This window comes from Buteo buteo, chromosome 13 (assembly GCF_964188355.1).
Source record: "Buteo buteo chromosome 13, bButBut1.hap1.1, whole genome shotgun sequence".
In the NCBI taxonomy this organism is placed as follows: Eukaryota; Metazoa; Chordata; class Aves; order Accipitriformes; family Accipitridae; genus Buteo; species Buteo buteo.
Window position 1 is genome coordinate 38,617,439 of NC_134183.1, and position 22,299 is coordinate 38,639,737.

Here is a 22,299-nt window from a genome sequence, read left to right on the forward strand (position 1 = left end):
AGCAAGCTTGAGGTTTGTCTTCCTTCTCAGAGCACAAGTGTGCCAAGACTAATTTTTGGGAACGGGAAATGGAAGTTCATGCTAAAAATACTATGTTTAAAGTTGGGAAACGCAAGGAGAAAAAAGCTTCCCAACAAAGATCCCAGTGTGAAGCAGTTTCCAAGAGCGGGAGTTATGCTGCAGATGCTCTCCCTGACTAGATAGAGCAAAAGCTGCTTTTAAAAGATGCTACGTTTGGCTAATAGGTGGCATCTCCTTTAATGCTTTTCTCTGTACTGAGAATAAGCAGCAGCTACTTGCATGCTGGAAAACCTTGCGATCCTGGCAGTCGATTCCATGGAAGCAGCACAGTGCTGCTCCTTTCTACATAAGATCCCAGTAAACGGACAGAGGCACAGAGGAAGGCAGCACTCGAGGCAGCAACGGTTGGGCCTGCATCGTTGCCACCTTCCTCTGCAGGCACGGCTGCCAGCACAGTGTGTGCCAAGGGATTCGGCTGGTGGTTACTTCAGCTGGAGCCGAAGCCCCTCAGTGTGTCCTGGCCAGCAGACTGGCATACACAGTGCCCTTCCACTTGGGGATGGCACGCTTGACGCCTACAGTAGCAGATGTAGCTGCTGTTCCAGAGACGCAGGAACTACGTGACAGCATATTTTGGGGTGCTCCAGATCTTTGTGTTCCAAGTAATCAATGGTTTAGCCATTTTGCTACCCAGGGTGCTTGAGGCAGGAACGTGCAGGCACAGGGAGAAGAGAAATTGGTGCCGCCATGCCTTGGCCAAGCTCTGCGGGGCTGAACCGCCTATGGCCGTAAAGCACAAAGTGTTGAGAAAGTCCCATAAGATCCCACACCGTGCATCATCCACTCAAGGCAGGACTCAGAGCTTTTCACAGGAGGCTACCAAGAGTGCCCAACAGAAGCAAAAGAAAAGAAAATGCAATGTTGTCAGGAAGAGGTAATAAATACATCTATTCATGGAGAACAATGCAGCAGTGCAATGTTTTATTGAAAAAAAAATAATAATCATCTCACTTGATACCTCAGAAGACTGCATCGCAACGCTGGTGGGCCACACCGTGGGAGAGCTACATTGGGGAGGCCAGCACAGCGCCGGGTGCCCCCCGCCGCACGGGCCCAAGAGCCCTCCCCTCGCACCCTTTGGGGTCTCCCAGCTGCTAACGACTTCTGGCGAGGAGAGGAGAGTTTGCCCAGGTAGGCTTAATGCCCTTCTTCCTACCACAGCATGGTTGGCTCAGTCTGGCTTGTCTCCTAGTCACCTCTGAGCTCCCTGGGGACAGCGGTTTCCTCAAGCACAGCACTTGCTGTTAACCTGCTTTATTTTCCTTTTCTTTTTTTAAAAAAGCCACCCCACACCTTTGCCCTTTTGAAGAGTCCAACGTACGATTATAGTGCAAGAGGGCTTGGTACAAGTGAGCATTACCAGCATGCCGTGGGGGGACAGTCCTCCCCTACAAACACATCATCGTAGGATTAAAAGAACATCGTATCTCCAGAGAGAAGCGGTAGTGGGTCACCGTGAAATAGCTTTCAAACCAACCCACTTAAAAACAAGGTCAGGAAAGTTTCTAAACAATCAAATACATTCACTTTAAAAAAAACAAAACAAAACAAAAAAAAACATTTAAGAACAAAAACTCTTGAGATGGCCCCTTTTCCCCCCCGCCCTCCCTCACCCTGCAAACACTTACATATGCTGCAACTACAAGCTGCTCCTTGACCGGAGGCAGCGAGGAATGACCAAACACGGCAGGAGATGCAGAAGGAACTGAGTTCTGGTGACAGGCACTTAGTGGGGCTTGGGAGGGCAGCAACAGAAGTGTCTCAGGGCCCGGCTCCATCTGCAGCGGGCAGGACCGCTCCACAGGGAGCGCCTGTGCCCCTTTCCCCCCCTCCCAAGACGCCAAACCATGGTTTCCTACAGCAGAGAGGTGAACGCCTGTGCCAGAGACACCGGGCTTCTGGGAGCCACAGGCAGCGGAGGAGTTCAAAAAGAGAAGGGTGGAATGTGGCCATGGTCCCTGTCCTCCCTCTGGCAGGAGGGGACAAGAGGGCAAAGCGCCCTGGGACGTGCCTGCAGGAAGTAAGCGGTCCCCTTCCTGCCCCAGCCCATGGTATGGCTCGAGGAAAGCGCTTTGCAGAACGAGAAGGTGGGTGCACGCATCTCCTGGTGGGCGTGCAAGCGAAGAGCTCTGCACCTCAGCCGTGCTCACTGGGATAAGGCGTGGAGAGAACGCAACGGAGAATGGCGAAGAGATGCCCTATGGGGATCCCGGCAAGGAAGCAAGGCTTTTGTGCCCTGGCACCACACCAGCATCTGCCTGCTTTAGGGATGCATGAAGAGCAAGCCCAGAAGTTCCCTGTCCAGGATGATCTCCTGCCCTCTAAGCCCGCTTCTGCCCAACCAGGGGAACCGAACCTCCCAGGAGTGCCGCTCCATGAACTCCAAGCTATGCAGATCATCATTAAAAAAAAATAAAAGATAATGAGATCTAGTCTCTCCCTTTCCTCCCTTCGTGCTCTCCAGGATTTTGGGGGTGAGCCAGGCCCGAGTTTATGACAAGCAAAGTCCCTCAAGTGAACAGTCCCAGCCTGGTCAAGGTGTCACACGTGGAAAGACAAAGTATAAGGAACCTATTCACAACCTCCCCAAAAGCTGCTCCAGTTCTCCCACAGCCCTGCCACGCCTATGGTAACCCCCAGGCAGCCTCGGCCTCCTCCAAGTTTGGAGACACTGCAGCTGGACACAAGATTTTTTTTTTTTTTTTTTTTTTTACATGTGTGCAAAGCGCCCCAAGCCCTTTGCTAGCTATTGGTTTGGCTCAAAAGCGGTGCATGAGAACTGTGGCTTCTGTGGGGTGGGATGGTGTCCCACGTGCCCCAGACCCACGCTTGCAGAGAGGACGTGAAGGCTATTCCAGTCAAACCTATCTGACCATCTGGAGATGAAATCAGTGTTAAGGCAGCGAAGTATCCTCTCACCTGCTGGGGAAGCTTTGCTCCTGCTAATATTTTCTCACAGAGGGTACATGTTCACAACCACCCTGCCAGAGGGATTTGAGAAGGCTGCCCAGTTGCCCACACCGAGAAACGCCTACGCTTTGGGAAACAGCTGCCTCCCATTTACCTTAATCCAGGTCCTACCTCTTAAGCCAGTGCAAACTCCTCCAGCTCAGCAAAGCTGATGCTGCTCCCTCCTGCCAACACCAGGCTACAGCCCTGTGTCTCCCAGCCAGTTGGGTCAGGCACGGTGTAGGAAACCATGGTAGGGACATTCACCGGCAGCTAGAAAGGGTGATTGAAAATTCAAGTATGCTTTCCTCAGCGCATGGCCCAAGGCGGGCGTCGGGAACCCCAGACTGGCACGAGGGTTGTGCGGATGTTGTCAACATCCCCACTCGAGAGCATTCTTTGCATCCCACCGTCTTCCCAGCTGAATGTCTGTCTGCGCTGGCACCGCGTGGCCATGCAGAGATCCACAGATACAATGTGCATCTGTAAATGCTAAAAATAATAAAAAGTGCAACGACGTCAGCTTCTTTAAAACAATCCACATTGCTCTGTTACCGTCAGAGGAGGGAGGTGTCAAGGGAGCCGGAAAAAAAACCTAACTGGAACAGTAGATTGCAAATTTCTCACAGCTTGCACATTACAGTGTAACTGTTCCCAAGGAGCCAAAAAGGGAACTGGTCTCTTACTGCTGCAGCAGTCAGGCCCTTCTCCCACACAACTCTCCTGCCTGCACTGCATCCTCCTGCCCTCTCGACAGCCAATAGAGCCTATGGTATTTCTTCGCGTAATTAAGGAGGGAGGAGGACGGAGGAGCAGAGAGCGCAGGGGAGGGAGGGGAGGAAAGTGAGCAGGAACTAAGCACAGTCCTCAGGTTTGTGTGAACGATGCCTTCGCCGTAAACAACGGGAAGGAGGGTCAGCCAGCCAGCCCCCCTCCCAGGGCGACCAAGACCTGAGCCAGCCACAGTCCTGGTCCCAAAAGGAGCTTCAGGCTTGGAGTGAACGAGGGAGACCATTCAGCAGATCCACCCCAGAGTGGTTTGTTTTGGAACGTTTTCTTCTCTTTTTGGTTTAAAATGTCACTTTTTTTTTTTTTTCTCTCTTCCTCCTATGCCTCCTCCTCCCCCCTAAAGAGAAGCCCCTTCCAGTGAGACAGGGCAGGAGCTGCAGGCGTGGTGGTTCCTGCAAGGCCCAGGAGGCACCGGTCACTTGTGACGCTGAGCCGTCTTCTTCCGTTTCCTCTTAAAGAAGCAGCAGCACCTGGGGCACAAAGGACAAGGCGAGTTAGCCCCGCGCCCAGCACCCCGAGAAGGTTCACCACCACCCTGGGCTTCCCTCTGCTCAGCTGCATGCAACAGCACCTCCGTGCGCCCGGCCCGAGGCCCAGACAGACCTGCCGTCCTGCGGGACAGTCAGCAAGGTCAGCAGATGCTGGTGGATGGTTGACACCACCAGCCCAGACTGATAGACCAGCAAAGGCAAGTTAGCCACACAGTGTGGGGTCCCACTGCCCAAAGGCTGTGGGTGACAGTGGGCTGCAGCCTCTGAGCACCGGGCTGTCTCCCTCCCAAGCCTCGACTGGGGCAGGAACAAAAGGAGCCATCTGGGAAAGCAAGTAAACCAAGGATCCAGATGCTCCACTCCCTCTGTCCGAATCCCGGAGGAAGCGGACTGGGACTGTGCGCCCTGGCTGCTCTTCCCAGCTACAAGACACATGGTTTTCACTACCATTCACTAAAAAGACAAGTTCCAAAGAGATCTCGGCTCAGGGACCAGGTTTCTTTACTGAACCTTTCATGATAACCAGAGCTTCCACCTTGGATAAATCATTCAGTGCCGGTATGCAGAACTCCTGCTTCTTCCCCCATCCGATGCGAGGGAGGTGCACAGCACCCGGGGATTAGGGGAAGCAAGAACGATGGATAGTGGAGGCTGAGGTGGGGAGAAAAACGCCCATCGCAGCTGAACCGTGAAGAGTGGTGGTTTCACTTGTGGGATACACTGAAAGCAGTCGCCCAGGTTTTCTGGTCCTGCTGGCTTCCTACAGAATTACTTGGCATTTAAGGCATATCTACCTTTCTATCCTCAGCCCACTGTCAGGAATCCCCTGCACAGAAGAAGTGTGTTCTGTGCGAGTTCTGCTCCTGACCTACATGTCTTTCTCCTTCTGCTGTTACAGCCATCTCCAGAGAAGCCCAGGTGATGCCGAAAGACTACTTTTTCAGGCTGGTGGAAGGCATGCCTGGCTAAGCAGCAAGAGCAGATGTGAGTATGCAAAGACCATTTTTTCCTACAAGCATCTTTTACCAACAGCCAGACAAAAAGCATTCAAAAACTCTGTAACAACTTCTCCAAATTATTTTCCATTGGGTCCTTCATGGCTCTGAAATGTCAGCATTACACTTCTGTCCTCTCAGAGCTAGAGGAACAGATTTGTTCTCACTCGCACCCCCTGGATGCACAAGCCTTACTATGGGGTGCAAAAGCAATGGGTGACCACCAGCCCCCCATGAGCCAAGCCTGCCAGCACAGATAATCTGCTGGGGAGACCAAAACCCCCTACAACATGGAGATCTCAAACAACCACAGCAAGAGGAGGGCCACCTCCCACCACTTGTTCCTCTGGCCTGCATGGACTAAGGGGCCAAGGGAAGTTTAATGTCCACGATTTGTCTTTAGGTTCTTAAACAGGCTCAGTTTGGAGGTGAGATGAAAAACACAAAGTACTTGTCCTTGCAGGAACACGGGCTGAGTGACCTGTGACAACTCCATCACTACCCACCTAGCCGGATGTTTGCAGCATGCAGTCTGAAGCACCACCCAACCCAGGCTCCTGTGCACGACTGGCACATTTAACCCCCCCACCCCAGGACTGGGCTTGGATTTTATTGTCCTGCACCACCTGCCATCCTCTCCTGCTTTAACCTGTCACAGTATTTTTCTCCCACAGCAGCCACCTTCCTTCATGACTTGGGCAATGGTGAGTAAGGGGGAGGATGTTATGGGGAGAGAGGATGGAAAATGCACAAGTTATGATTTCGCATGCAGCGGGTAAGGGAAGAAGAGGGCTGAGCAGCACTTGTTTCCTTGGGCACCAAACAAAGGGAGCTGACTAACTTCTGGCTGTTTTTCCTTATGACTGTCTTTTTAGGCTGTTACTCAGAGGTCCAGGGAAGGGTTCAGGAAAGGAAGTCCTGGCAGTTCAGACAGGCAGAGGCAAAACACCAAAATAAAAGAATAAGGCAGGCTGACAATTACAGAACGTGATCTCTCTGCATGCAGACAATGCCCAAGAGAACAGCCCCAGACTACGACATACAGAGAAGCCAGAGATGCCAGAGATATTGGAGGCAATGCCTATGGAGAGCTGGGCAGAGGCGGTCAGTCTCCCATCCAACAAGGACATTCCTCACTGCACACGGGCTTTGTCACCTCGCTCCATAGCGATTCCCACCCATCAGCCCTCCCTGGGACCTACAAACTCCTGATCCAAGTCTCCACTTGGTCCTCTGCTTACTGGTTACATGGTTTCCCCAAGGGACAAGGAGGGAGGGAACACCTCCATGGGACACCTTGAGACCGGGACACTACAAAACCCTGATAAAACCTTACATATGCCTGAGCTCGGCTTGAAGCAATGCTAATCCCAACCCCTCCACCCCTTCTTTCCTGGAGAGGCCTGTTCACCTGCACCCTCAGCTGGCAGCTGCAGTGTTTTTGGAAAGCAGCCATCTCCCACCCACCCTCTCCAAGCAGAGGCTTTAGCTGGGGCTCTGTCACTAACGAGGACTCCATGGCCATGTCTTTCCATCCTCTCTAACGATACACGCCCTGGCCCGTGCTTCTTCAGAGGAAACTCTCCCAGGAAGTGACTAGCCCCCTCCCCTTGATATCCAGCGCAGGGTTTTCCCTTTGTAACTGGCTGTGTGAGGAATTCCTGCAAGATGCTTGGCAAGCCTGCTCCCGACTCTGCCCAACTCCATTAGACATCATCTGCTCATGGACGTAACAGTTTGAGGGAGATGGTAAGCCGAATAGAAAAGGATTAAAATCTGTCTTTTGCATCCATCGGTTCAGAGATCAGCCAAATTGCTCGGCCTAATGTGGCCGCTCAGACATAGCCCACACCCTCCCCAATATTGCATGTGGTCCTCAGCATGGTCCTAAAATCAAAACAGCTCTGGGTTGGCTTTGACTTTGTGCCTTTTTAGGGTTTGGTTGGTTTGATTTTGCCAACCCCAGTCTAGTCTGGTCCGCTCCCCCTTGCATGTGGACTGGAGAGAGGGACTCACCACAAGTTGAGCATTTTCAGGCAGCTACAGAGAGTGTAGAGAAAAAACACAGAAAGGAAGAAAGAGCAATTAGTTCACAGAGGTGGGATGAAAGCATGTCACTGCAGCCATGCAAACATGCAGTGCAGACTGGCAGACACACACCATGCCTGCCCACCGCCCGCCCCCCAGCCCTCACACCACCTCTACCCTTGCCATGGCGCCACCGAGAGCTGCCACGTTCTCCAGAGTCTCGAGGCCTCCGACAAACACCCCCTTTTTTCCATGAGGGCAGCGGCCCCATGAGGTTCTTATCTGGGGCTGGGATCCGAAAGAGGCTCTGGGCCACCAGGAGAGGAATATGCTCTTGTCCCCTGCAGCTCCAGTGGCAGAAGGGCCAGATCACGGATCTACGCCTGGGACCTGCCCTTCCGCAAAACCCATGGCTGGGTCAAGAGTTATCTCCAGCACACCCCAAAGCAGAAGCATTGCACAGCTCCTCTGCCTGCCAGGAGTGCCAGGGAAAGACCTTTCTGCTATTGCATCTCGTCTCAAAACACAGAGCCCCAGCTCCAGCTCCTTCTAGCTCTTTCTGTCCCACTTTACTGCAGAGCAGAATCCAAAAGTCCTTTGCCCTCCTCATATAACAGGGGATTTACGATCATAGATGCAAGGGAAGATGAAGCCAGCTTTCTCTGTGGTGAGAGGAACAAAGCGGACTACACTTGGGAATTACAAGAGACCCCAAACTTGTCAGTGCAAAGCAGCTTATGCTCTGCTTCCCAGCACCTCCAAAACCAATTTGGGACCACACAAACAAGGGCTGGAGAGAGACAGAACAGTTCCATGCACTGCGAGGCACGGCTTGGGCAACATGGCTCTTGCACACTCCTTTTCACCTGTCGTGACATCTCCCCTGTACAAAGGTGTGGGGTCTGGACCCTGGCCTCGCTGAACAAGGCGCTGTAGAAACACAGGCTGAAGGTCATCCCAACTTAAAAGCTGGCTTTTCCTTGCATTGGGTTGCTGTATCGAGGACTGTTAAGGGTGGCAATTTGCCCCATCCTAGGAGCAACCCCAAGCCACATGCCCGAGGGGGACCCACTTCAGTCTGACCAAGACAGAGCCTGTGATGCCAAACTGGTGGTCTCTGCAGGCCACACTACCCATATCTAAGAGGAATATTGCCCAATCTGCAAGTCGCACCTCAAGATCTCCCCCACCCCGCCATACTTGATGAGGAGCCTGCACCAAAACCAAGGCTCACTGCTTTGGCTGAGAGGAGAAAGTTTATCTGTTGCTCAGGCACATTGCTGCCAGGATCATGCCTAGGCCAGCTACCAGCAAGCAAGATCACACACAAGTGCTTCCCAAGGGACAGAGGAACCGACAGAAGACCTTCAGGATGACCAGCGCTGGCTTCAGACTGACGCATACCTACGGACCTTTTCCAACAACACACCCTTTCTCACGCCTGCCAGTTTTCCTCTTCACCCTCCCACAAGCCATTCCTAACAGAAGTTCCCACAAAGGCTGAGACAAACAATGTGGGACAAGTGACACCAGTGTCATCCAGTCAAATTATAACCAGGCAGTTGGTCAACTTCACAGCACCGACCAGTTCAAAGGCAGCCCTGGGGCCTATTTACCCCTCGCACAGGGAGTGTCAGGATTACACTGTGACCTGCTAGGGTCCTGGTCTAGTTCAGAGGCAGCGAGAGGGTCCCACATTAAGGATCATGCAAAAGGTGACATGATTGTGCCAGATGCAGCACGTGTGCAAAGGAGGCTGAAATGGTCAAAGCAGCAACTTTGTATATCGGTTCTCACTCTTGACCAGAAGCTACGGAGGAGAGGTCAGCTCAGAGGGAGCACGCTCTTCCCCACAAGCAGGAGGGCTGCTTCTGGTTTCTCTCGCTCAGCTTCCATTGGGCTGGACCAAGAGAATTCACAGAAAGAGCTACCAGTCCCTACAAGAGTTACTTTAGGACCATTGTGGATACCTGGCATCCACTTCTTGCAGCCAGAAATAAAGTGTTAACTTTCAGACCAACAATCGCTTCACTGAGCTGTGCTCAAGCTACTCCTACACTCTCAGCACAAGAGTACAGCACGTTCTCCTTTTGGAACAGGGATGCTCACTGGGATTCCTGAAATCTATTCACATTATTTTGGTATTTGTGCTACTGTCTATCTTGCAATACATGCTCTGAGTAAGAGTTACGTTCTCCAGCCATGACAAGTGTAAAAAAGAAGCAGCAGCAGCAGCACTGAAGGCACCATGCACAAAAGCAGCAATATGCAAGGAAAAGGGCATGGGACACAAGCATCGAGTACTTCACCGCAGGTAAACATCCCCACTCGTTTCCCAGGAGGAGGATTAATGACCACACCAGTGGGAAGCCTGTTTGTAAAGCAAACTTACTTAGCTTCCTCCACCACCTCCACCTCCGCCTGCGCTGTTATTGGCGCATTGGAGTGTGCCCCCGTCGGGTCATCCACGTTCAGCTCCCCGTTGGTCGAGCTAACCACCTGAAACACAAATGAATGCCCAGTTAATGAAGTCCCCTTGCATGTGATGCATCTTCACCCGCCTGGACAAGGGATGCTGTGGGAATGGGAAATCTGTGGAATAACTACTGTTTGCTCCTGTCTCTTTGCACCCTCTTAGCACGCTGTCAGATTCCTTGGATGCCTTTGAATCATGTGCCTGGTTTGGAGAGAACAGCAGGCAAGGGACTGTGTCTGTGTTCACTAACTCACACTCCTGTGCCCAGCACAGGTTGTCTTGTCTTTGGGAGACGTGGCCACTAGTGTGAAGACTAGTGGACAGCCCTGTATACACACACAAACTGTATTATGTTGATTGTTTTCTCCTGACACTTTTACAGGCAAGTGACTCAGTCCTCTTGCCTGCCAGTACCATGGGAAGGAGTCACTCAAGAGCCACCAGTGTCTCACCCCTTACACAGCCAGTTTCTGGAATTATGTCCTCACCCAAAAGCTACTGATATGGTCTCTTATCTCCTTTTGCTTCACAGCTGACGTTATGGCTTGCTTCAGCATTTCCATTATAGGGATGACCATCCAGATCCCCAGCTGCCAGCAGCTCTGCATTTGCCAGGAAAGCACATAATTTTCTGGATAATTCATCATTGCTCTATTGCCACAACAACTGCCAAAGAAGCCTGTACGGAACCGAAGTTTGGCTGGCCCTTCCACACTCCATCTGGAAGTTAGGACAGGCTCCTACATGTTGCTGTGAACACCTGGAGCTGCTGCTGTGTCCAGAGCTGTAATGATGCGTGGTTCCCCTCCCACTCCACCTCTTCACCTTTCTACAAGGTAAAAGGAGGTATCTCCCATGGGGGAGGTTAAGGTGCTACCCAGTATTCCTAGTGGCTCTGTATGACCTAACCACCAGAGATGAAGGGAAGGAAGCCATTGAAGCAGATGTCCCTTCACTATTAAGTGCATCTATCCATGTTCGTTTTGAATACTTCAGTTCTACCAGCAACTGCTGTTCCTCCAGATCAAGTCCCATGGCCAGTCTCTGCCAAGTCAGGTCAGGACTCAGCTCATGCAGTTTTCAGAGCTCTCCTCGAGTGACAACCCTTTGGGTTCTCTTCACACACCCCTTCCCAGACTCATCACACTGTGGGCCCACCCAGGTTCTCCAGACCCCCCCCCCCGCTTCGCACACAACTTTGCAAAACGCTAGCACTTAATTGTGCTATTCCCAGTGATCTTCCCACACTTTCTTCAGCTACTTGTTAAATTTCATTTTACAAAAGGCTTTGATTTTCCTCCTCTTTTTTTTATGTGCCACCACTTCATTTTGATGTGGCAAATTCAACCATTGCCTTAAAGGAAATGGCCACTCGAAGCTACTGACCTCCCAAGGGTTCAGCATGAGCTGGAGCATCTGTTGAGAAACAACTTAAGCATCTGCAGCCCAACAGCCATGCACAGCAGAAGATTTCCTGTTCTTGGCTGCAGATAAGCAGAATTTTAATGCTTACAGTGGCACATATAGGCTTGTAAACTGCTCAGGTAGGCAACCCTCCTAGTCAAATTCAGACTAGGACTGCATTATTGCTGTAGCTACTCTGGCAGAGCGCTGTTTGTGGGGAGACACAGCTCACGCTGGCTTTGTTCAAGGAAACTATTCCCCTTACATAAAAAAACATGAATAAACACACCTGCTCTGTACTTACTGAGTGCTGAATTCATAGAATCACAGAATAGTTTGGGTTGCAAAGGACCTTTACAGATCATCTAGTCCAACCCCCTTGCCATGGGCAGGGACATCTTTCACTAGACCAGGTTGCTCAAAGCCCTGTCCAACCTGACCTTGACACTTCTCCATTTTACTGTCTGCTCATGTCTGAGATCAGAGCTATACATCCATTAGTTTCCTCCTTATCTTTTGGTTTCTCTGCTACTTCGTAAAATATCTTTAAATGAAAAAAGGAATGTTGATAATCAAGCCAAAAAAACACTGAATCCAACAAAGCATCGGGAATAAGTAAAAATTTCAACCTAGTCTGTATTTCACTCAGGGGCATCTTGCACTACCTGTCACCTCAGCTCAGCTCTGTCCCACTCTAGGCACTAATTCCCATTTCACCAGAGCCAATTTTCAAAGTGGTGTGTGTGGCACTAGAGCCAGCTCTTGCAGGCAAACCTCTGCCAAAGAGTTCACCTTGCCAGCACTATTAGACAGTTCTTCTTTGCTTGAACGACTCTCACATCTTCTCTCTAGTACATCCAGCCATCTTACTCTGACAGTAGTGCAAGAAACTTCCTTAGCGAGCCTGAGTAACAGCCAGAGGTAGGCATGGTTTCATAAACAGAAGCAGTCTTTTCAGGAATTTAAAAACTCAGCTGTAGTGCCACCTTTAATGCTGTCTGGCACTGTTGCGCATCCTCTGCTCATCCACCTTCCACAGTGCAGTCACCCAGAGATCCAACTTGCAGCCACCACGCCCTTACACTGGTTCTGGTCTGCCACTGGATCCATAACTAAAATGCAAATGCACTGGGGAGCAAGAGAACAGGGTCACCACACGCTGCAGTGACAGTTCAGCCTGTCTTCCCTCCATCTGGAGGGAGAAGTGGCTGTAAAGCCTGCTTGTACCAGCCATCCCCTGTGCATTTCTCTAGTGTGACACTCCTAGATTTCCATTAAGCACGAGGAATTCAACCAGAACCTCACCTATCAAGCCTGAACTACAACAGCTCAACTGTTTTGCTAACACTAATGGGGTTTATATGCAACAAACTCTCTTTCAGCTGCTTCTTGCTACCTAAGAGCATCCCCAAGATGGGGATAGAGGGGTGCTTTATAGAACAGACCTGCTATTATACACTCCTTTCTGTGTTCCCTTTGACAACTCTGATTTCAAAATAGCTCTCAGAGGAAAAGCCGCACTGAAATGGTAACAGCAAGGATGTTGGCCATCACAGCTTGGGTTCCACAAAACCATGGCTTGAGCGTTATGTACAGGACAGGACCAAACTGGCTTGTGAAATGGCTCTCCTGACCACGATGTTACTGCAGTTTGAGGAGAATTCAGGGGATTTAACACAAATTCTTGCATCAAGGCTGTACATATCAGGAGGAAGAGGTACCTGTACTGATCCTCCGTGCCGATCTGCAGCCAAATGAGATGTCAAGTACGAGGTATTAGTCTGCCGGCTTGGCTGGATCTCCCACTCCCCTCGGCGATCTGATGATGCCTGCTCACAAATTGAGAAGCACGAGAGAAACAGAAGAGAGGGCAAAAGGTGAATGAGGGGAAGAAATAAAAGGGTGTTTGTTAGTGAGTTAGTTTCTTTGCAAAAAGCAAGGCATTTAAACTTTTAGCTGGGCTAAAATTTCTCTTTACCAAGTGCACCTCATACTTTACTTCAGCGGTCTCTGCAGTAATCCACTGCAGGAGTAGATTTCTTCTCCTCTAGCTGCTAAATGAAGAGAAAGCTCAGATCTATTCAGGAAGTTATTTTACACGGCTTCATTTCCATGGGTTTCAGCATAGAAATAAACACACTGACAGTATGTTAACTTATGTCTGTCAGGTCACACACACCAGAGCACTTGGCATGGCAGCAAGATTGGATACACAAGCTTGACCTGCCTAAAATACATATTTTTAAACTCAAATTTGCAACATAAAACAAAGCCACATTTTATTTCACCAAAAGCCAGTTCCACACACTGATTCACCTGTACAGTGCAGAAGGAAACATCCACCACACCTGCTTGACTGGAGAGAGGGTTGGTGGCTTTTTGGTTTTCTGCAGAAAAGTAGATAAGAAACTTTTGCTAACAGTTTCTTCTTTATCCCCAACAGATGCAAACTTTATGCAATGTAATTATTAGAATTTTGTTTGTTTTATTAGAAGAACCACTTTGTGCGCGCATGTGAAACTCCTTACAGGTCACCCCGTTTTGATGACAACACATCCAGCATTCACCTAAGACCCAGCAGAGGACCTTAGCGCACCTAAAGCCAACCAACCAGCAGGAGGAACACTTCCCAAGAGTGGAAAGTGTAGGACAAACAGGTAGATCTGTGCTGGCCTCAGGCCAACAGCTGAGGACATCATCAAGCCTGAAGTGACTGATGAGACATATTTAAAAGGTGTATCCCTGGAGACCGTATAAAAATTTAAGCAAATGTTTCAAAGCTGAAGCACAAGTTTGAAAGAAGAGAGGGCAGAGCAGCAGAGTTCCCCCCAGCGCACATGCACCTGGCAGGAGGGATGCTTAACAGAGACAACGTGGACCTGGCCAGGAAACAAGAGGCTGAAGCAAATAAACACCAGGTTATCAGCAGTGACGCTGAAGTAGCTAACCAAAGAGAGGTGCACAGGCCCTGCCTTTCCTCAGCACTACTTTGTGTTACTCCCTGCAGCCATGGATGACGAGCCTGAGCCCTAGTCAGAGCAAGAGAAGCCACAGGGCTTAGTGCCACGGTAAAAAAAGGAAAAAAAAAACCCAAAGACTGCAAGCAGAGCAAGACTCAAGAAACCTTTGAATAAACTTCAACACTTACTAGTAAATTGTCACTCAACTAGAGCAGGAGCATGTGCAAAAAGTAAGAGAATAAAAAAAGATGTCTCCTGGGATTTCATAAAACATTCACTATCATTCCCTTTGCATGTGACCTCCGACTCCCTCCTGGAGTAATCCACGGTGCTGCTCCTCCTTCTAAGCAGCCAACAAATCTAGTTCATAGGTACTATTTCCCTAGAGATGGTTTTGTCCAGACTTGTCCTCTTAAATCTTCTTATTACATGTTCTTCCTGTCAGCTTGAGATGCTGCTTACCCTTTTTGTACTTGGTGACATTCAAAGGAGAAGCACTTCCCTTGGAATATTTTTTTAATGGCTGGAAGTCACAAGATTATAAACAACTGTAGAATTTAAATGCAGGTTTTAAAAGCTAGTAGAAGACAGATCTTGAGTGCTGCTTCTTCCAAAGCATTATGCCATCAGGTCGCTTGGCTAGCCCAGGTGATGAAGTAGTACCATGCTATGTAAACGTTAGGAGAAGCAAGCTGCTGCCTAGGAGCCTGGAAGCAGTTTCTAGGAAAGACTCTGGTAGCCACAAGAGAGAGATCTTTTTCTCTTTTAGCTCTACAGCCAAGTACGTGACAAGCTGGTTTTGAAGTAGGCTTGAGCTGAGCCACCCAAATCGCAACCCAAGCTGTGACACTGAGGAAGTGATGCCCATGAAATTTGAGAGCATCAAGTTCCCATTAACACTCATCACCTTCCTACCAGCTACCAAATTACAAGACAAGACTGGCACCTAAAGACAGAGGGGGAAGGGCTCACTCATCTTGGATAGTTAAGTATCTTCACTTCCTAGAAGAAAAAAGCTACAAAAAGGAAATCACTGTCTCATCAGTGTCTTTAGTGGCAACCAAATATTATAAAAGAGAATCTGCAGTTATTATACCTGGGGAAAAAATAAAGCAATTAAATCTGGAGATCAAGGCAGTCACTTGACCCAAACCCAGGCCTCCAATTCACTGCTCTAGATGTTTATTTTTTCTACTTTTTTCCTTTAGAGAAATGGTTTGCTCAATACTTAAAAGGAACATCCCTTGGAAGAGAGCTGTTTATGTTTTGGTGAGAAGAAACTGATTTTCTCTGCATACTGGAATATTTAATAATTCAGCATCCTAAGTAATGTTTAGGTGGACAAAATAGGTGACAAAAGCTGCTATGCAATACAGCATCAAGACTATTTGTGAGGCTCAGAAGAATAAGGACTGAAGGCTGCCTGCATAATATTTTGGGACTAGGACAGATTTCTTTGGGCTACGTACTATAATTTGTGAAATAACATGCTTGAAAATGAAGCCAGGCGTCATTGTCCGTTAAAGGAAACAAGATGCCTCATACGTACACAGCGTGAAGGTCTGTTGTCAAAGCGGACCACTAGAGACTGCCACCCAAAAAAGGGGGGTTAATGCATTAATCAGGCAATACGTTAAAGCAGATTATTTTACTAGTACTCACAAACCAGTCCACACTAATCAGCATGCATAAATACAGTACTGCACACGTGCTTCAAACAATCCAGCTTCCTACAAGCAACGCTTCTAACGAGGGGTATTCATCCTGATTGTAGCTGATGGCTTGAGATGTATTCTAGTCTATGTTAGCTGCTCTACCATTCAGAGCCCAGCTGCATGGAACAAGGAAAGCTGAGCCCAGACAGGTTATTACATCTCACACTCGATTCTGCACCCACGAACCCCAGCTCGTGCAAGCTGAGTGGGAGCAGAGACAGCAGACAAAGAGCTAGAACGGCACACAGCGGTTAGAGGAGCAGAGCGAGCCCAGAACCACTCACTGGGAAGTAAGAGCACCAACAGCTCTAGCTAGGAGCCGGCAGTTGGAGATCTACTGAACTTCTGATCAGTTCTGTTAATACAGAAAATCCAAACTCTCAACACCAACAAAATATTACAACTAGAAAGGAAAACATGGGGAAATTCAAATTCAAAAACTGGCAGTTCATCTGGACCACGATGCCCAGCCTCCCCAAAGGACCCTACCATGACAGTCCTTTATGCTCTGCAACACTCACACCGTGAACTGGACACCCTGAGAAGGATATATTGTGCATACATGGGACACACACATCCTTACTGCAGCCGCACAGTCTATCGGAATGGGGCACCTGGGGGCATGCTGCCATCGCCACAATTGGTCTACACCACGGTCCATGTGCTACGAGTAAAAGCACCCAAAAGAACATTGTTGGCCAGGTAGGTCAGGCAGTCTGACCAGGCTGGATTGTTGACTTAAACAGCTTACCCACAAACTACAGAAAAATGACCCATTCCAAATTGTACTCCATTTGGTTCACAAACCCAAGGAATTCCACTGGCTGATACAGTATTTCAGCAACCTGTTGCTCTGACAAAATTCTGCTCAAATCACAGTCTCTATATTCAGCAGGAATTGTGCTTGCCATGACCAAGGCAAGAATCAGCCCCAGCCACCTCTAATGGTGTACAGCTTCTGCTTGTCCGGTCCAAGAGGAATTCAGACAGGTGCCAAACAATGTGGCATTGCTGAAGCAGTTGTGAGCAACGCACCTGATTGCGAAGGGCCTGCTGCGATGGTCGATCCCTATGGACATGGCTGTCTCTTGTTACTGCAGACGTCCCAGAATCTACGTGAACAGATCCTACTGGAGTAGGCTGGAAAACAAGGCGTTTGTTAGGATGAAGCCAATGCTGAAGATGCTGCTCGCTCTCTCAACACATGCATGCACAAACCTAACTTGACAGGCTGGCTCCCATCGGGTAGAAGCAGGAAAACATCAAAACACTGCCCAAAGGTACTGACAATAACCAAGGAAAATTACAGCCAGGGCTATAAAATCCCCGTGATTTCATGGGTATGGGATTTGATGCTGGACACCAGCACCAAACGTCTTGTATAAAAATTAATGTAAAAGATATAGTTAGATATCTGTATTGGTGTCACACCACACCTAATGAGTCTCACATAGGATTATTACAACTGAAAATATACAGACTTGTTTTCCTCATCTCATCGTCTTGTCACTTTTAAAAATCATGCTTGCATAGAAACAGGATGTGTTAAAATTAAAGCTTCATCTGCTCTATTCTCACCAAAGTCATAATCCCTGCTCACAACATCAGAATCTCCATAGCAACCACTGCAGTTGTCAGCAATAGCATGCTTGTCTTACAAGGTGCTTTTTATCAATTGCTTTTGTAGTTAAACAAAAATGAGGAGAAAAATCATGATTCACAAAGGGAATGATTTCTTATGAAGATGAATTGTTTTGGGCACAGTAAACATTGGTAAAGCTAAATATAGTTGGGATGGTAAATCACTGGCAACAGTACCAAGTTTAGTACTGAAGGCATTTGATCTGGCACGAGTGACAATTAATTTACAGATGCCTTTGCCATTGCCAGTGTGTGGTGACTGGCCATTAGCAAGAATGCTATCAGCAGAATGACACAAAACACAAGCGACAGGCAGCCAGCGGAAGAGCTTTAGACTTTTCTGTCAGATTGCCCCATGACATATCTTTTGGCCAAGGTTGGCTTGAGTATAAATGGCTTTTGACAATAGAAGCAATGCAATGAGATCATGATTATGGTCCACCTGGTGTCATGGAACTGCTAAATAGAGTTTGGTTACTCCCACATTTCCTTGCCATGTGCTATAAAGAGCTGGTTCAGCCTCCAGAGTAGGGTAAACCCCAAGATCTTTTGAGTGCAGAACTGGTTTGCTGTTACTATTCACTGACCATTCATCAGAGCTCTGCCTAGTGTCCCATACGTCTTGATGAGAACTCGACCATTAAGGAGGTCTTCCACCATTCAGTGCTGAGGTAGCAAGTACGCCCTCCTGCTTTGAGATGGATGTCTTTAGACATTGGTCTCAAATCCTGTGCTAGACTAGAGGAAATTAAGCCTCGTCATGTTCATTGCCACAAGTAGGAAAATCAGGCTTGAATGCCTCACCAGGGCAAGCCCAAAGAGGTGGGAAGGGGCCCTGTGTCCCTTAGGGGAACTTCAAGGCACTGCAAGAACCCCCTGAACATAATGTCAGGACATCTCACTATGTTGAGCCCATGTTAGCTAGAGAACAGAAGTGAAAGATTTGATCCTAAGCTCACCAGCATTAATTGGGATTATCAGGAACAAAGAGCCAGGTGGTGGGGAAGCAGCACCTGGAAGGCAAGGCACTGCATTTTGCAGGGACAACTTACAATTGGCCTGCCGACCCAGTCATAGGCGTAGTCAAAGGTGTAGCCTTTCTTTTCAAACAGCTCTGTGAAGATGGTTCGTAAATAATCGTAGTCTGGTCTCTCAAAGAAGTCTAATCGCCGAACATAACGGAGGTACGTGGCCATCTCCTCTGTTGGAAAAGGGGGAAAAAAGTAGCAGCGTCAGTTCTGCTCGCAAATGAGCTTTGTCACTTACAAGCCTCTCAGAGCCAACACACACACTGGAAATATGCTTTTCAATTAACTGCAGCAAGGCTTTCCCATGGCACTAGGCTCAAAGTTGATGCTTAAAGTTGGGCTGAGGGCCAGATGACCAGTGATGTGAGTTGTTCAGGCTCTGCTAAGTTCAGCTGAGCCATGCGGATTGACAGAAGCTGAGGATATCCAACAAGTCTTCACCCTCAGTGACCTAGTCAACAGTCTTTTATTGCTAGATGAATCTCACTTAGCTTTCCAGAGCCCTCTTGCCCGGCCCAGAGTCTAGTAATAGTCTGCTTTTATTCTGAATCTTCTGAATGAGTTGTTATAAACTAAGGTCTGTGTTTTAGCATTGAGCGACACGCTGTGAGAGAATTGTCTGGTCTGCCAGTGCTACCTCTAGCTTTTCCTATAAAAGTAGTGGGTTTTAGTAATAGTCCACAATGCAAATCAATTCAAACACTTCTCAAGGAAAGATGGAAGTCCTACCTTTGCTCCAGAGAGCTGCTGCTCCACCTGAAATCTGAGTTCCACAGCTAGTTTTATTCTATACATTTGTATAAAAACAAACGCTAAAACACACTGTACAATAAATGCCAGCTCACTGAACCTGCCAACAGGATGCTCACATGTATATCTGCTTATACAGACATTTAAAATAGCCACAGCGATTTCATCTGGGGAAGGAAAGCAAGAGATGCTGGTGGGCACCCCATGGCACCCCTGAGCTCCAGCAACAACTAGGGTCTGGCTCTGCAAAGTACTGTGCTGTCCAGCATCATTACCTCAGTCATAGCCTTGAATATTCAAAACAAGACTTAGAAGGGGAGGGTCCAATGTTAATTTACCTGGCACACACAGAACAGTGTTAGATGTTAAGCTAATTAATTGCTTTCCTGCATCTGGGTCGTACTTTGCATGCACAGAGAACTGAGCCCTGGTAACTCATGTCCTGCCCCTTCCCAGCTCTCCCTTGGCTCACACCTAAGCCAAGGTAGAATGTGAGCAGAGCTCAGTACAAGGCGTGAGTCTGTGTACTGCAGTACAACTGATACACCAGCATGGTTTTTGCCTTTAGCTAATAAAAATAAGAACAGCATTTCTTATCGATACTTAATTCTGTCTCTGGCTTGCAGCTTCCATGTCACATGGAGGTAAAACAGGAAAAAAAAGGAGAAGAAAGGTAATCCCCTCTTCCTGCTACTATCTCTGAAAGGTGGACAACCAACAGGTTTCAGATGAGCAAGGAACAGAAATAAATTCTCTCATCTCCCTTTAGCCGAGACCTGCAGGTGTGACTGAGCTCTGAGGAAGGAGTATTGGGGGAAAAAGCTGAGAATGGCCAACCTGAAGCTGTTCTGCTTGGAACTAGGTGGATTTTGGATGCAAATAAGTCTGGGGAATTAGCATGACTTGAGTGAACAATGATCCCCTTCCGGGCTTGCTGCTCCTCATGCTGGGAAAGAGCCATGTGACACAACAGCTCCCACAGGAATGGGACTAATCCTGGGGACCCGGGTGCTCTCCTTGGTGTCAGGATTTCAAAAATCACCAAAAAAACCCCACTCTGTGAAGGCCGCAGGGTACCTGGGGAGGACTTTAACTTTGCACTCTGCTCTCCCAGCTCAAGGTGGACTTTTGTTTAACTGGAGAAAAGGCACTGGGCTTGGCTAGAAGCACATCGTTAGTAACACTCTCCTTAAAACTGCTGTCAGAAGGTGGAATTCAAGGACAGACACATCATCCCATCTTCTAAGCTGGCCACCTACAATTTTAACACCTGTAAACCCTTCAATTTGGAAAAGAATTAACTCAGTAGATCCAACATGGTCACTTGGGAGAGGGAAAATAACAAGGCCTTCTTTTGGAAGGAGGCCAAGAAACAAAGCAGGAACACCAGGCACTTGAGCATTATCTAGCCTCCTTGATGAGAAAAGTTATGCTTATTTTAAGCCACAGCCACAAGCCCTCAGGCCCTGCTAATTTATAGCAGCAGCTCCAGTTGTTTGCCAGCTTAAGGAACAACATAATGGATACATATCATCCAAATACTTTCTGCCAGAGGAGCTCAGAACTGTCATTATTTAACAAGGTATGTCCACCTCCAACTGCACTCGGATGGTCCCATTAGGGCTTTACCTGGAAAGTTCTCACAGAGAACTTCCACCGGAGTGTTTCTCTTTGTGTCCCCAATCTTCTGATACCTCTCTTTTAAGGTGTCAGCCTGTAGCGCACAAAGACAAAACAGTTGTGGAGAAAGAGTTCAACCATGTGATAAACGACATGCTGTATGGGAAGAAAAACAAGGTATTTAATACCGAGTCTGGGTGGTATCAGAAGATGTCACTTGTAACTGAACTGCATCCTAGCCTACGCTATTAGGAATACTGTCTTACCATGTGGTAATTCTCACTATACATTTTACGTGCTATCGGCAAAGAATATCCAGGGACACATTGAAAACATCTTCAGTACTTGGAAGGAAGGACACTTGTTAGCATCTTACAAGGCTAATATCTTACCAGCCCAGTCCTGAGGACCGTATAGGGAAGCTTTCATGGGATAAGAAAACAAAGCCGCATGTACTATGATTGCACATCAGTATCCTGTCCTAGGCTTAGAGCCACTGGCAACCAAGATGCCTTCATAAACAACTGTAAAAGCAGATAAATTGCAACAGCAATTTGGGTTTTTCTGTGTATAATAGAATGCTACCACACAGATAACTAGTTTACATCAGTCACACTTCTCCCAAATCCCATGTTACTCCAATACTGCCTCTCCCAAACTGTCTATCTCTTAGACAGCACTGATTAAACATCTGGTCATCAAGAAAATTAAACAATTTTCATTTTAGATTTCCCACCTAAATCCCCCCTGAAGCAGAGAACTCTGCTCCAGTTGGCACCCTAAGAACAGGTTTTATTGCCTCCATTTCAAAATATGCCAGTTAGACCTGGCAGCAGCATAACTAGCATCATAAGATGTTCTCTCAAGACGTTAGCTTTGACAGTATAGACCAAAAGTGTAAGCTGAGGAAACCTAGAATAGTGAAGCTGCCATATTCTAGATCAAGCTGAAGAGTCTGTGTTTGTTCTGGAGCTAAAGAAATGCAGGACTTCAAGAAGCAGTCAGCTAATTCTTATCAAGTTCAGCACTGAACTGAGGAAGTTTTGTAGAACCTTGTCTAAACCTGGAATTATTTTAGAATAATTTACAGGATTAATTTAAAGCAGATGACTTCAACTAAGCCTGAAACAAAATATGTAACAGAATAACACACGCTTACACAGGTGTGAACTTAAAGTCAGAGAGATTCTGATTTCTTTCACAGTCACTTTCATGCTTGAAAAACCCTTTCTTCGCTTTTATGAGTTGCCACCAACATTTCTGGCACATGTCTGATAAACTGAGACTAACTCTGGTTAGATGGTGACAAAACAGCTTAACAAGGTCTATCATGCAAGCCACTGTCACTGACCGTAGCAGCACTCTGCTGAGC

The 22,299-nt window shown here is 48.0% G+C and overlaps 1 protein-coding gene across 5 annotated transcripts in view; it reads right to left on the bottom strand.

Moving 5' to 3' along the window:
• Positions 1-987: 987 nt before the first annotated feature.
• CSNK1G1 (casein kinase 1 gamma 1) overlaps positions 988-22,299 on the bottom strand; it is a 110,335-nt gene continuing 89,023 nt past the window's right edge. For 3 of the 5 annotated variants that reach the window (XM_075045754.1, XM_075045752.1, XM_075045751.1), the window contains 7 exons: positions 20,937-21,021; positions 18,582-18,730; positions 16,924-17,028; positions 12,935-13,042; positions 9,726-9,832; positions 7,322-7,345; positions 988-4,289 (listed from right to left, as the gene is read on the bottom strand). In XM_075045754.1, the coding sequence (XP_074901855.1) occupies positions 4,235-4,289; positions 7,322-7,345; positions 9,726-9,832; positions 12,935-13,042; positions 16,924-17,028; positions 18,582-18,730; positions 20,937-21,021 (633 nt within the window). In that variant the 3' untranslated portion in view covers positions 988-4,234. Of the gene's footprint in view, positions 4,290-7,321; positions 7,346-9,725; positions 9,833-12,934; positions 13,043-13,529; positions 13,601-16,923; positions 17,029-18,581; positions 18,731-20,936; positions 21,022-22,299 lie in introns of all 5 variants that reach the window. The other 2 variants (XR_012652847.1, XM_075045753.1) reach the window with 2 other exon arrangements.